This window comes from Anas platyrhynchos, chromosome 9, assembly GCF_047663525.1.
Source record: "Anas platyrhynchos isolate ZD024472 breed Pekin duck chromosome 9, IASCAAS_PekinDuck_T2T, whole genome shotgun sequence".
NCBI lineage: Eukaryota > Metazoa > Chordata > Aves > Anseriformes > Anatidae > Anas > Anas platyrhynchos.
In genome coordinates, this window is record NC_092595.1 from 7,721,259 (window position 1) to 7,736,599 (window position 15,341).

At 40.2% G+C, this 15,341-nt stretch overlaps 1 protein-coding gene across 2 annotated transcripts in view; it reads right to left on the reverse strand.

The window, feature by feature from the left end:
• The window catches only part of PEX5L (peroxisomal biogenesis factor 5 like), a 107,295-nt gene extending 95,381 nt beyond the window's left edge, over positions 1-11,914 (reverse strand). The window contains exon 1 of one of the 2 annotated variants that reach the window (XM_021275771.4): positions 11,489-11,914. In XM_021275771.4, the coding sequence (XP_021131446.1) occupies positions 11,489-11,509 (21 nt within the window). In that variant the 5' untranslated portion in view covers positions 11,510-11,914. The remainder of the gene's footprint in view (positions 1-11,488) is intronic. The other variant, XM_027464516.3, reaches the window with a different exon arrangement.
• Between the last annotated feature and the right edge of the window lie 3,427 nt (positions 11,915-15,341).

Genomic DNA, 15,341 nt, shown 5'->3' on the forward strand with positions numbered 1-15,341 from the left:
GAGAACAGCTCAAAGTGAGCTCAGTAGACTTTCCCGAGAAGGACTGCAAAGACAAGTACTCCGTTCTCTTCTTTAAGGGCGTTATACTCTAAATAGTGACCATCACATTTGGTTTTGGAGCTCAGGAGAGAAAAGGAAGCTGGAAATACCTCTACTGATCCTGATGGATTATGGTTATATCCTCATGCATACACACTTTGGCTGTTATTAAAATAGATTTAAACTTACTGTTACACCATGTTAACACAGCTGGTGATTTCAAACCCTCAGTGCCTGCTTGCTGGAACATGAATATAAAATGTGGAAAAGCTTCAGTGTTTCTAGTACAAACCATTGAGTTTAGCTGTATGGGGGAAGGAAACACACTTCCTCTGATTATTAAGATTTTACACACAGCAAAACTATCAGTTCAGCTGAGTGGGAGACTCAGTAGGGAAACTAGGAGAGAGTATTCCAAGCATAGAGCTCAGGTCTGTGACATTTTGGAGTAGGGCAATGGGAGAAGTGAGACTAATTTGTCAGCTCCTGTCTTGTTCTGTCAGTAGGAGGTTACAGGATCAGTGAAAACAATCAAGCCCTCCTCATCCACAATGGGAAGACTTTTGGCCTCTTGCAGTTGAAGATTTTGGTTTTGCTCTGCATGAGTCAAGGTCCATTTCTGCTGAAGTTGGAGAAATTTCAGAAGACAAGGAGGATATTATTAGGTTATAGAGTTTGTCTTCTGCAGTCATAGGCAGCATGTCATAAAAAGTCTTTCAGAAATTGATTGTTTCATTTTTAAAGTAATTAGTATTTTTTTTTTGCCTCCACTATTCCAGTTGGAAGGCTATTGGAAATCTTGATTGGTCTAATGATCAGAAACTTTCTAATTTCTAACCTGAATTTATTCACAGACGGTTAATATCGATTTGTTCGTGTGCCAGTTTTGTCCTTAGCTAATTTAGGTTCTCCGTATCTGGTGTTTATCTTCCTGATGCATTTACATGCTGTGATTATGCTCCTGCTGAGCCATCATTTCACTCAACAAAATAAGCCAAAATCTTTTGGTCTCTTCTCATAAGACTTTCCCTTCTTCTTGATCATCCATCCTTCTTTGGACCTGTTTCCTTCTTGGCCAGAGCTTTACAAGACACTCAGCTGAAAATTTGCTAGTGACATTGTAAACTGGCATTGACATTTTTCTGACTCTTCTGGAAAAAAAAGCTCCTTTAAAACTAAAACTTCACTTGTGTTTTTATGGGTATATTAATGGCTTATGGCCATCTTGTATATGCAAGTCTATCTTAATAATTTCTAAATTATATTTTACAGCTTAGGGTAGATTTTTATTTTTATTTTATTTTTGTTACTGATGATTAGCTGCATATTGTGCTGTTAAATATCATCGCATTTGTATTGTTTCCACCTGAAGTTCACATAGTTCCCTCTGTGTAGTGACCTAATATTCACCGGTACTGATGATGATTCCCAATACTGATGTTTCATCAGTAGGTTTATGGATGAAAACATCAGACATCACTTCTAGAACTCATCCATAAAGATCTTCATCAATAAACTTTCTTTGAGAAACTGTCCTTCCTTTAATGCTGTATTTTTCTGGTTCTTGTGAACAAGTTTCCTGCCCTCTCTGTGATTTTGCTATTATTCCTCACTTCCTCCATCTTCACTAGTAACGTCTTTTGAGGCGCTATAGCAAATGCTTACCAAAGACCATAGAAATCAAAGTCAGTTACATTTCCTTTGCCCAGAAAGCCAGTTATGACAACAAAATGTTACGTCGGTTTGGCATTATCTTCTGTTGGTAAATTCAAATAGCATCTTTTTCGTTTTACTGTGTATGTTTGTTTAATCTTCTTCTCCCTTAAAGTCTATACCTAAAACCTTGCAGATTACGGACAGCCATTTGGGTATCTGGGCCGTTAGTTGCCTGATTCTGTGATTCCGTGATTATTATTTTTATTACCCTATTTTAAATCTTGACACATTTTCTATTGCCCTGTCATATGGCACCATATCTGGATTCATAACTACACTGTTAAATATTTGCTACCAAGTGTTCAGTTTCATATACCAGTTCCACCAGCAGTTTGGGTCAGAGTTTATATTGTGTACTTCTGCTTGAGCTCTTGCTTCACATGCTGCTAATAACAGCAGGAACTATACCCTCATAATCTTTTTGGTGTTGGGCCATTAATTAGGTTATATGGATGCCAGTTTTGAGTACTGTTTGTTTGTTGTTTTTTGTTGTTGTTCTTAATCATATAACTGAAAAACTTTCAACAGTTGATTTTAATAAAGTTTCAATGAGGTCTAACTAAGCTTTACTTTAGGCAGCTTGTACTTATTATTTTTGTCTTGGAGGAGCACTTTCTCTCCGTTCCTTGTGTGTTCTATACTTATTCTTAACATTTTAAATATTGATTTTTTTCCCCATGCTTTCTTGGGATCCAGGTTCATAATACAAGTAACACCTTAGACTTGCTGTATTTTCTGAGCAGCGTGTCTTTTATTTTGAGTGCTGTAGGGATGACTGTTCTTTCATTATTTCTCTGTAGTGTCCAGCTATTTTTCTAATGATTCAGACTCCTTGGTTGTGGTAGTTGCAGAGGGTCAGGCGAGTTTATGCATCCCTTTTCATTTTATAGTTCCCACCACACTGTGTACGTTACCTGGATTAAGTACAGTGGTAATATTAGCAATGTTTTCAACTGTTCAGAACAATAATGGCACTTCCTAATTTCCATTCTTTTGCCTTTTTTTCTGTTGTGAATCATAATTTTCCTGCTTTATTTTCTTTACCAAGACTCTAATCAAACCTAATGCCATTCTTACTTTGACAAGGTTGTTTTGGCTTGTTTCTTTTTCATCCTGGTTCTTGGAAGGAGTGTTGAGTAGCAGATAGAAAAAGATAAAATACTTCATCTACATCTGAACCCTTTAACTGGAAAATTATCTTTCCTGCAAAACCTCAGTGAATGACAGCAGAAATAACTTGTCATTTTGATGAGACACATGTTGAGCTACGCTTTACTATTTCATTAATCATATGTATGACAATAGTGTCCAACACCTCAGTGAAGACCGAGACCATCCTCCCACCTTTCATAAATAATAATAATCTGTTCTTTTGTGTAAAATAACAAGTGCTGGCTTTTTTTCAGAACTTCTTATTAGGGAATCCTCCCCTGGATTTTACAGAGCTCTGGCAGATTATCCTCACATTAAAATGTGATGTTTTCTATCAATTTTAACTAACACAAATACTCAAAACACCTATATTTATTATAACTTTGCTTATTCCTGTACTTAGGTTAGGAAACTTGACCTTAGTGAATTCAATGAACCTAATTACTTCAGTAAATTCAGCGTTACTTCTTGAGAAACAGCTCTCTTACAGTCCAGGGAAGGCTTAAACAGGCAAACATTACCTCTCAATTGACTTTAAAAGAACAGCAAGAGTTCCTGAACCTTTATCTCAAAACAAGTACCAGTTAGAAAATGTTGGATTAGAAATTGCAATTAGTAACAGCTTTTCTGTCCCTGTACAGGACATGCTATAATCTCTAGTTGATGCTGTGACTTTGGGACCTGACTGGCGACATTAAGAAGACAGGGATTAATGTGAAAAGGGCTTGGGAGCCAATTATTTTCTTATTTACATCAGTATAATTTCCTCTTACTTTTACTTATGTAAATAAAGATACAGGGGGCTCAAATGTTGGTCACACTGTGCACTTCACTTCTTCAGCTAGATAATAACGTGAGTGGTAAGGGAAATTTTAAAATTTTCTTTCTGCTTTTATAAACTAGCCTATAAAGCCAAATTATCAATCTAAGGTAAAAATACAAGGAAATAATGTGACTGATCCTAAAATAAATGCATGCCAAAAAACATTCTCAAGCTGTTGTTTCTAAATGGCAGTGGCTGAGTGTATCTGAATTTCTTTTATGTCTCTTATAACAGAAGACAAAGTCTTAATGTAATCAAGAAAGATTGTTTGTCTGAATTCATTGCACAGTGCTTTCTTTATCACATATGCTTTTGTTATTACACTGACAGATTCTAAATGCATTGCTATTATTTTGTATGCTGATTGAAAAATGCTGTCCAAAGATATTTGTATTCATGTAACTTGTATAATATTCAATATCCTTATTAAGACAATAGACTTTTAAGGGATTGATATGAAATTACGGTAGCAACAGGCAAAAAAAAAAATTGAGAAGGCCTTTGAACCTGGGTAGGGAGGAGAAAATGAGCAAATTGGATGAAATGAGAGAAGAAAAACACTGGCGTATCTATCTGACTGCCTTGATAGGCTGTGGAGAGGCAGAAGAAGGAAACCCAGGGCTTACACCAATTATGCCAGCCTGAGTGAAGTCTAATCAAAACTGTCTGGGAGGAAGTGCGGTAGTACCAAGACATGATGACTAACTGTGCCACCCTTGGAAAAAGTCAAATTCAGGGGCTAAGTTTAAACTTTGGTTTGTGTTCTCTGTTGATGGAGCTAGATGATCTGATGAGACATGCTTTTTTTTCCATTCAGTACAATACGTTTCAAATCTTAATGTTTTAGACTTTAACTTAATTAACTTATTCGCAAATAAACCATTGGAAGTGAAACTCGTGTACCAATGACTCAGAACTTCAAAAGCCTGAGAAGAAAGGAACAGAATATTACACTGCTCATAATAATTGTAGGCTGGTAGAAGAATTTGCTGAATATAGACTTTGTGATCCTTAGGTGTTTTATTAGTAATGTTATTGGGCAATGATGAAAATGCATAACTATAGAGAGTCATCTCCTCCTTGATGTGTTATGACACCTGATTTGGAAGGTGGATGTTTTTGTGATATTGACTATTTCTGAAACAGACTGTGCAAATTTACCTTCTGCAATACAAACAACTAGTTGATACTTCTTGTTCTGGGTATGTAAGAAAAACAAGCCTGTCACATTCTTTCTAAGTAATATTCTGATGTTTTTACCATTTTCATTTCTAACTATTGCAGAAGGGGTAGCTAATTAAATTGGATGGTTTGAAACAGACCTGTTTTAGACATCAAAACCCTTTTTTAAAGCTTCTGCAGTTTCAGCTTGTTTAAAAACAGGATTATTATGTTTTTTTTTATAAATTATGAACTATTTTCTGATTGTGAATGTTTATGAGTCTGTATTTCCTAAAGAAAACTCTATATTTCTGTATAGCTTATTTATCCTATGCTTTCATACACCTTGTCCTATTTGGGTATTTCATACTCTAGCTTGTGACCTTTCTTTCCAGCTTTTTGGCCTCCTTCCTTTGCATAGCAGTTTCATCTACACACTTCCATTCTAAGACTTGATCTGCCTTTTCATTCTTTTTCCTCTCTCTGCTCTATTAAGAGTGGGCCCCGTTAAATTAATTAGTTTTCAAACATGTGTAAGCTTATGCTTTCAAACAAGTATAAGGCTAAGTAATCAAAATAGACTCTTGCTAAAATAGTGTATGCAAAGCAAATATATTTATCCACACACATGCTAACGCAGACCTTGGACAGGCTGACTCTCAGTTGCATAACAGCAGTCAGCGTTGATTTATGAAGTGTTGATACCAACGTACATCAGAACAATATCTGTGCATATAAAGTTAAAACTGCATTAATGGACTGGGGTTTAAGTTATAAAAGCTTAAAGCTTTATCCTAAAAAATTAGCATGTGAGTAATTTTGTCCGAACTGTTCCAGAAAAATCATTGTAAGTCTTCACACAGCTGAAGTGTTTAGTAATTGATTATCAGACCTTGTCTTTAGTAGTTGGACAGGTGCATTTTAGGATGTTTGAAATCAGTACTAAAAAAAAAAAAAAAAAAGCTGGGGTTTTGGATGTCTAGTTTAAAAACCTAGCCTCTGCATTGTGCTATCATAAATTATGGCAGCAGTGGTAATTTAAAAAAATACATCATGATTTCTAAAGTAAACAGTGCCTCTTTTGTGAAGGTTATATATTGGAAATAGACTAACATTTACATAAATAAATAGAACCTGAGAGAACAGCATGGAGCTGTGACTGGGGAGGCTCAGGCTGGGGGTTAGGATAAGATTCTTCACCAAGAGGGTGGTCGGGCACTGGGACAGGCTCCCCGGGGCAGTGGTCCCGGCACTGAGTCTGCCAGAGTTCAAGAAGAGTTTGGACAACACTCTCAGACAAAGGGTCTGATTTTGTGGTGGTCCTGTGTGGAGCCAGGAGTTGGACTCGATGAACCTTGGGTGCCTCCCAGCTCGGGATATTCTATGATTCTAAGTGACATTGCTTGGGACTGTTGGTTTTCCTTGTTTTGAATGGATTTAATTCCCGAACAGAGTGCTGTCTCCCTGTTTAGATAGAAAGAGTTCCTCTTAATTTACATGAGCAAAAATGCACTGGGTGCCAAGAGTTCCTGAGCCTTTTGCAAGATTTTCTGCAAGATTCTTGTATGACTGCCTTCATGGAGCGCTTATCTATACCGGCATTGCGCATAATTTGAATAGTTTCAGCATGTCTCTTAGCCAAAAACAGTTTATCACCTTTCTTTTTTTGAACAAACTCCATTCAATGGAAACTAGCTCATTATTTTTAGCTTGTTTCATTTATAAGCAGTTCATAATCTGCTCTTCAAGACTCGAAAAGCTGCTAGTGAATAATTGAACAATATCAAAACAAAATGGAAAACATACCACCATAAACACTGCCCTGGCATTGTGAGTACTTTTAGAAACAGCTTGTAATAATGAAAATTTATCTGTTTATCATAATGGAATTTCAGTAAGGCTGGGAGTTATGATTCATCAATATCACCGGGGGTCAGTTAGCATTCCGGCAATGTGTCCAGATTTTTAGAATTTTGTAGTTTAAAGTTATTAAGTTTCTGTTGATCTTAACAGCTGAACAAAGATTCAATTTAGCATTGAATTCAATTTTATGTTGCCTATATTTTTTATGGGCTGCTTTATTCATGTACAAAATGCATAGCTGAGCGATTCCATTTTTGTAATCATAATTGATGAATAGCTTGGGTTTTATTTATTTTCAGTAGCAGTGTAACCAACACTACTAGAGTATTTTTAATAGGTTACTAAATAAGCAAAGATGGGACTTACATCAGCAGATAATCCTGTGACAATTCTGCTTCACTACTCCCAGTCAAGCCTTAAGTGTTGGGAAATCAGTGCAAAAATATTTTTTATAACTTCTAAAATATTTAGCAACACTTTTCAGGCCCAGTAAAACATGTAAAGCCCTTGAGGTTTGATCTTGCAAGAATTTCCATGTGTACATAGCTATGCTTTCTGTAGACTCACTGCAGCCATTTATGTTTGGGCTTGAAGAATGAGATCTTACTGAAATGTGGATTGATATGGATCATGTCATCTAAATGCGAAATGCCAATGGTAGAATGTTAAATATCAGGACAGCACACAACACAACACTTAAGGGCATGAAGTTGATCGGCTGTTCAATTAAAAGTTCAGGAGCAGCTATCTGATTTGGAACTTGGCCAAGGCATCATGACTAATAAGCCAGTTTGTGTGACAAAGTGCCAAAGGAACTCGTGTAGCCATGTGTGGTCAAAATTTCTCCTTTGTGTAAATTAAGCCGTTTCCAAACATAACACTGCCACACATAAAATCTCATGCCAACATTTGGCAAAGCACCTCTTCTGTTCAAGCATTTGTGTTGGAGAAAGCTGGCTATATACAGCATCACGGCAGAGTTCTGAAAGCATTTATTCTGAATGCCCTCAGAAGCTGAATGCTGCTGCCCATTCTGTGATTGTCATTTAGCCTCTGCCCATTTACAGAACTGTCATGAAAGTCAAGGGGAGGGACTGATACCATGTCCGTGATATACTGTGAAAACTTTAAAAAGGCTTATTGTTGGTTGTTAAAATGATAGACGTTTTAGAACAGTAACTGTGGGATGAACTCAGCTTATGTTCTGCTTCCATCTGGCCTGCTACTGTTTTCTTGAGGACGATGGGAAACAGCACACGCTGTCCTGAGAGAGAAGCACCTCTCCTTCACCTGGACAGAATAGCGTTGAGACTCTTTGCCATACCTGTGTAATCCCAAAACAGACACAGAGCCCCTAGAACTGTCTGGGACCTGACGTGTGCCCTGGGTGTGCTCCTGCAGCCCTCAGGCCTGGTGTTGGCAGCGCTTGCTGCTCTAAGTAGGGCTGCTGATGTAACTGAAGGTTGTGCTCAGAGGTGAGCGGCCAGCACCACTCATCTCAAGTTTTCTTTCTCATGTAATAGCCCCGCCGTAAAGACTCAGGCTTCAGACATGTAAACCGAACAGGTTGGTAAATAGTACGGTGAAACCGAACGCTTATGATTGCTGTGATAGTGAAATAGCTCTGAAAGAGCTCCTGTGGTGCTGTGCTGCTCTGCATCCTGTTCCTGTTTGTGGTGCTGGCTCTGGGGAAAGCCACTTGGTTTTCCTCCTAGTAGTTTATGTGAAGGCATGCAGCACACAAGTATACTTGGCAATATAAAGGCTGTGGCTGAACCGGCAACATGCCTTCCTTTTACATTTTATTCTGTCTTTGGGATTTTTGCTTAGGACCTCTCCAGTGTTTTTGTGTTGTGAAGTTTTGTTTATAAAGTAGTAAGAGGGAAATCTAAACCTAGGTGTTTGGAATAAACCAAGACATTTTCTGGGATTCAGGAAAAAAAAAAAAAAAAAAAAAAAAAAAAAGTACCGTAAGCTAAAAATTTATAAGAAATACACATATTATGGTCTGATGCAGTAAAGAACTTTAAGTGCCTTCACTTCAGGTGACTTCAGTGGTGCATAAATACAAAGTGTATTTCTTGCACCCTGCAGAATTCATTGAGCTTAGAAATTCCCCCACTGAAGCTCATAATGCCTGATGCCTATTTGAGATAGGTAAATTCTCTGTTTGTGTAATTATGTTCATGACATTGTTAGAGTTGCTAATGTTCTCACCTTTCAGTAGATTTTGAAGAATTAGCTGAGCTACAGCAGGTTATTAATAAAACATTGGCTTTGTAAACATCTTTAAAAGTAATTAGATTGAGGAATCATTTCTGCAGATCTTACTTTTACTTCTGAAAACAGCATTGGCAATACAGGAAACCATGACTGGCATTCTAAACCAGATCCCCCATTTGATCTCTCTAAGTTCAGAAGAACTTCTGCCTTAAAAACAGTAGGATTAGGCATTACATGTTGGCACATTTTTAATTTGGATGCATAAATTAGATGCCTGGGTGCCCAGTTAGGGTCTACCTCAAGACACCAATTTCACTTGAAAGCAGCGAAAGCTGCGAGTGCTCGGGGTCTTTGAAAACAAAGAGTCCAGGTAGTGACTCAGGTGCCTAGCTTAATCCACGCAGGTTTGAATAGTTTTATAGTTTACCTTATTTTAGATCGGCAGGTAATTTCAAATACTTTTCCCTTAAGTTAGTACAAAGAAGTCTTACAAAAAGTCCTGGGAGATGTTAAGAACAGACCTGTAATGCTTAGGATGTGCCTGTGCTTTTGTTCGTGTGTGGTTTGACACTGTGTGCGTGTGGTAGCTACAGTAGTTTGTGTTCTAACGTGGCTTAATAAATATTAACATGCATAATTTCATTGCGATATAATTAGCTCTTTATTGTCTTTGACTCACTTAAAGGCTCTAATTAAGGATATAGTAAACATGAGAACCTTTCCTAATGCTTTAGGCTTTATTTAGGTGCCTGAAGACTGTTAATGCTTCCTGTCAGGGCAGAAATACATTAACAAGTTTGGCTGATGCACTCAGGTGGGTTTTCATTTTTAGCAGGCGAGCGTACTGAATACAAATAGTATTTAAATTCAGCAAACTTTTAAAGTGAATTTGGATAGCATTTAATTACATTTGAGCTAGATAAACAAACATATTTTGAAAGAAAAAAATTAAAGGACATCGGTCATAATATATTTGTATGTTTTAACCTGTTTTTCTATTGCAAATTGGATTTCAGCCTTTTAATGACTCAGAAAATTTACAATGTTGCCAGCACCCTCAATATTCCATTACATTGCCTTTTAAAAAGTGGTGTGTGCTTGTTGAAACCTTGCGATGTATTAGCCATAGCAAAGAACTTCTGCTTTCTTAAGGGTATAAATACACATTTGCCAATATCCAATTAATTAACATCAGTTACAGGACTGTTTTCTTTACCATAAAACACTGCATCCTTTAATCTTATCATAAATAGTAGCATGTAATAGTAGTATCTCCTTCCACTGATTCCATTTCTTGTTAAAACCTGTTTGCTCTCTCTGACAAGCAATATTATGACACAGTATTTATCATTGTTGAGATCAGATAACACAAACATGAAAGAGTAACTGGTATCATTCAGCTCTGGAAAGCAGAGACTGCTGAATCAGAGTCCTCACTTCACTCACGTATTTTGTACACAATCCTGTGTTTGGCATTGATTTCAGTTTAATTTCCCTGATGACCATTCAGCAGATTTTTAAATGCTCTGCAGAATCTCACCAAAGAGAAGTGGTCAGCTCACACTTGCTAGAACTGCAGTTTCCCTGTAAACAGCCTTAGTACTAACACACGCCACATGCCGGACTGGTGCCACTGTACGTGATAAAAGCATCTGATCACTCCTGGCAATGAACACAAAGCCAGAGTGGGTCCCAAAGCAAAGAAACGCATTTGGGAGATCCGTGCAAACCTTTACTCCACTTTGGCATTCCCTCCTTCAAAATAGATTTGGCTTTCCAAGGAAGAGCCACGTGAAGGAGAGCGGGAGTCAAGGTTAAAGCCATCACGTCCAAGGCATGGGTATGTTTTTGTCAGGGAAAGGCATTTTCTGCTGTGGTGGTGTGGTTCAGTAGGATCAGGAGGCGAGATTTCTACCTGAAACGTTGAAGTCACTTGGACATGTGCTTGAAATTCATTCTACAAAGTCATTCCAGGGCTTAGCAAAATCAATTCTCATCCCATGTTGGGAGGGCAGAATAGAAATCCATCACCTTAAAGCACAACACATTGTGCAAATCAACGGCTTCAGTGTGACATGAAATCTTTGCAGATTTTGCAAAGCAAGTGCTATGTCTTTTCCCTTATTGTTTGTCCTTCACTTGACATACAGGAAGAGATGCATCAAGAAGATGGCAAGAGACATGTGTCACTTAAAGCATGCCATAACACTGTTTGCCCTGGAATGCTCCCTTGAATCTGTTTGAACAAGCAGGCACAATAAACGGATAAATACCCACCAAACTTCACCTAGTTACAAAGTTGACAGAGCCCCTTTTCCGTCCTCCCCCTTGCACAGCGCTAGCCCCTCCAGCCCCGGCTCCGAGTGCCCCGCTGGTGCTGCACCCCTTCACTTGTTGCACGGTGCCCAGGTGCCACCTCCCCTGCTCAGCCCGCGGAAACTTCCCGGGAGCCCGTTTCGGGGGAGCCCGTTCCGAGGGCTGCTGCTCTCCAGCCTGCTTGCAGCCTCTTACCTGCATGTGTCCCTGGTACATTCTGCTTCAGGTGCCCCTCAGGCCGACAGCTCGGGTGTCCGCTGCGATGGGGGCACTTCCCCCGGGGCGCGCTCGGCTGAAAGAAGGGGGAAAAAAAAAAAAAAAAAGAAAAAAAGCCTAACCCTGGAAAGAGCTATTTTTGCCAAAGCTCCACTTTGTCCTGGAAGCTCCCTTCCCTCTTCTCCGTCACCCAGCGCTGCGGGCCGCCTCCTCCCCTCCTCTCCTCTCCTCTCCCTCCTGCCTCTCTCCCGGGCTCTCCCCGCTCCGCCGCCCTTTAACGCGGAGCCGCCCCGGAGCTGTCCCCGCGCCCGGTGCTGGGGGGAGGCGGCGCGGCCCGAGGCGGCGGCGGCTGCGGGGCCGCCGGGCGGGGAGCGCCGCGGGGCGGAGCGGGGCCGGGCCGGGAGGAGCCGAGCGGGGCCGGGTCGGGTCGGGAGGAGCCGGGAGGAGCCCAGCGGAGCCCAGCCTCGTCCCGCCGCCGCCGCCTCCCCCCCGGCCGCAGGGGGAGCGCCGCAAGTCGGGGCCGTGCGGAGCACCCCCCCCCCCCGAGCATCGGGGCCGCCGGGAGGCCGGGGAAACGCGGCCCCGCTGGGGCCTGATGGCTTCCGCTGCAGCAATTAAAGAAATAAACTAAAAGAGTGTGGGGATGGTGAAAATACAAATAAATCGGAGCGGGCTGGAGGCAGAGCACGGGGAAAGCCGGAGCCGGCGCACGGAGCCTCCCGAGTTTTGCTGCCTCGCCTGGCAGGAGGCTGCGCCCCGCTGCTGCGGCTGCGACCGGGCTGGAGGCGGCTGCCCGCCGGTGCCGCCGGGAAACTTCAGCAGCCCCGAGCCCGAGGGACGCAAGGGACGAATTTATGTTCCTATTAGCACTGGAGGCTGCTGGTGTGCTGGGGCCAGGCCCTGCACCGAGCGCCACGTAGGGAAGGTAAAGGTGACCCCGTGTGCTCCACGCAGAACATCCGGATGCTCGTGTTCCAGCCTGACGCTATTGCAAAATGTAAAGACAAAAAGAAGGCAGCTAAACCTATGTCAAGTGCATGGCAATGTTTTTCTGTGCTTACTAAAGATACCACCAGAATAGAAAGCAATTGGGTAATGGCCCGGGCATGCAAAATTCTCACCTTGTAATGAGCACAACAGGCCTGTGAAGTCCTGCAGGTGCCACCTGCGTTGTCTTGGATCCAGCCTTGCCCACCTCAAACCTTAAACTTCTGATCTGCTGAAGGGTTTGCTTCACTGTGAATTAATGTCCTGCCTAGTGTATCTATGTTCAGTAGTACAGGAAGCATCCTGTGCCTTGCATTTGCTATATTGCATAATTTCTTGGCTCTGAGCTCACAAGTTTTACTGTTAAACTACACAAAACTTTATGGGCTGACCAGAGCAATCCAACCTCAAGCATGTTCCAGTACTAGAGCAATGCAAAACAGATTTCTCATCCCTGAACATTTGTATCATCACAGACCTCATTTTAGCTAACTGAATATGCCTCTTTGAAGTGTTCCTATTCAGTAAAAAGAGGGGGGCTGCAGAACATGAGTCGGTAAAGTTGTCAGTGATGGCACCACCAAAATCTAGCTGTTAATTTTTTTCTTTCACTTAAACTTGGGCATTTTATCTTTTAGGTAGTAAAAGTGACAGTTGTCTTCTTACATCCAATGAATATGCATCCAACTCACTGTGATTTTCAGAGCAGTTTAAGAGTTTAGCCACATATTGGTGACAAATAGAAATACAAAATGAACTATTTTTTTTTGCCTACATTCCTTAAGTCACTTTGAGAACCTCAGTTAAGAGCTGATGAGCTTAAAATACTTCTTTGGCATTGTCCATACGTGTTAGGCATACTTTACTGTGAAATACCACTGCATAATGCAGTTGACTGTACTTACATAGATGGAAAGATCAGATTTGAGTTATCATGGTTTTACTTGAAGTGTAAAATATGGAGTACTGATTTTATGGAGAGAGATACGTGGCTACCTTTTTGCTCAATTTAGAAGAAAATTCATGTATAGATGAAAAATAGCCACTCCTATTTAAACTTAGAGCCTTGGTGTCTGCTGTTTATTGGACAGACATGTATTAGGCTAACAAATTTTCAGTAGTCTTGAACTTGCACTCTTGGTCTGGTTGCACCGTCCTTTCCTGGGCTAGTGTGCAAGTTTTCTGTGATTTTTTCTTTCTTTCCTTTCTTCCTTCCTTGTACAGAGCTTTTGTTTGTTTGTTTTTGCTTTTGTTTTGTTGTCATTGTTTATTTTCTTTTTGTTGTTTGCTTGCATTTTTTCATCAGGTGGAAGCTGGGGTAAATTTGTCAATTCCAGTATATAGTAATATATATATATACATATATATATATTAACCTAAATATATAGACAGTGATTTAAAATTTTCTTACATGTTAGAAGGAACTACGCTTATACTGCAAGAATTGTTAACCCAGTAGTTATTATTCATGCCATGTTATTTCCAGATGAGAGACAAAGACTGTTAGAATTTGGCAAGACAAAAACGCTAGATATTAAATTTTACAGGATAGTGTGTTTTGGAGTAGACATTTTTTCTTAATTCACCAGAAGCAGAGGCATCAGTTTCCCAGTTTGTTGATATAGTGGCATAATGATGCCACATTTCAGCAGGATCTGGCAGATCCAGGACAGCCAAGTAGATCCAGCTTTTACCTTTTGCCTTATCAGGGAGCTAAATCACTTGGCACTGGTCAGTAAGAGGAGCAGGCTGGCAGGCAGCAGGCAGTGCAGTGCAGAGACAGAGGGAGATGCATGCATAGATAGCTGGGTGGCAGCGGTTTCTTCTTGAGGAGCTGTTCTTTAAATATCTTCCAGTGCAAATCACACACATGCACACACTGTGCTGTGCTTCCCCAAGTGTAAACTCTGCCGCTGCTCCAGCTATTTACTAGAGGAAGCTTCAGCAAGCTTGTTTCTCTCTCCATCTAATCGGTGAATAATGTTTATTGCTTGGTTATAAATAAAATCTCAGAAATGTGCTCTGGGGGGTGGGGCAGAAAGTATTAGTGTGCAGTTCTGAAGCATTAATATAAAGGCATGCTATTTACAGCTTTAAAAAAGGTGAGTGCCAGCATCCATGCTGTTTATGACTCTGCTCTACACGTGACTGCAAAGGTCTATTTTGTTATAGGGCGTGTTTAATCACACAGAGTCCACTTGCCTAAAATGGTTTAAAAACATTTCCTTGATTCTGTGAAAAGCATTTTTCTGTTGTGGTCCCTTTTATGGCAGTCTGTGTGCCTGCATTAGGACTTGAACCAGTGATGTCTGCGTGCTGTGAGCTCTCAGAGCTTTGCTGTTTGTTATGGCAAAAATGGGAAAAATCACAGTAAAAAATATGAAAGTCATAATGTTTGTTAAGAAAAAGAAGAGTCACCATATGGCTCAACAGATTTTAATTAATATTAAATTGCCAGGGAAAAATTTGCAAAAAGTCAAATAAAAATCATTTATTTTACAAATAAATGCTTGGAATTTGTTTCCAAATACTTTTATGGGGAAATTAGGGTAACCAAGAAGCTTAGAGATGGCAATGGGAGTGCAAGGACATTTTCAGAGGTACAGAAGTGCACAAGGTGTTTCTGGAGGTCTGGTAGCTACCTAGTTACTGTCCAAAATTTGACAATTAACTCCCACTGGGAGGCCTGTTGATTTTCAATAGCAATGGATATTTCATTCCTTTAGGCTTTACTAATATTTATGTCATCTTGGCAATATAAGAAATAGTTTTAAATCACTGGCTCTGAAACTGCCCAAGGAGAAGCATATAGCCTCCAAATTAATAACAGTTAGCATACTATTTG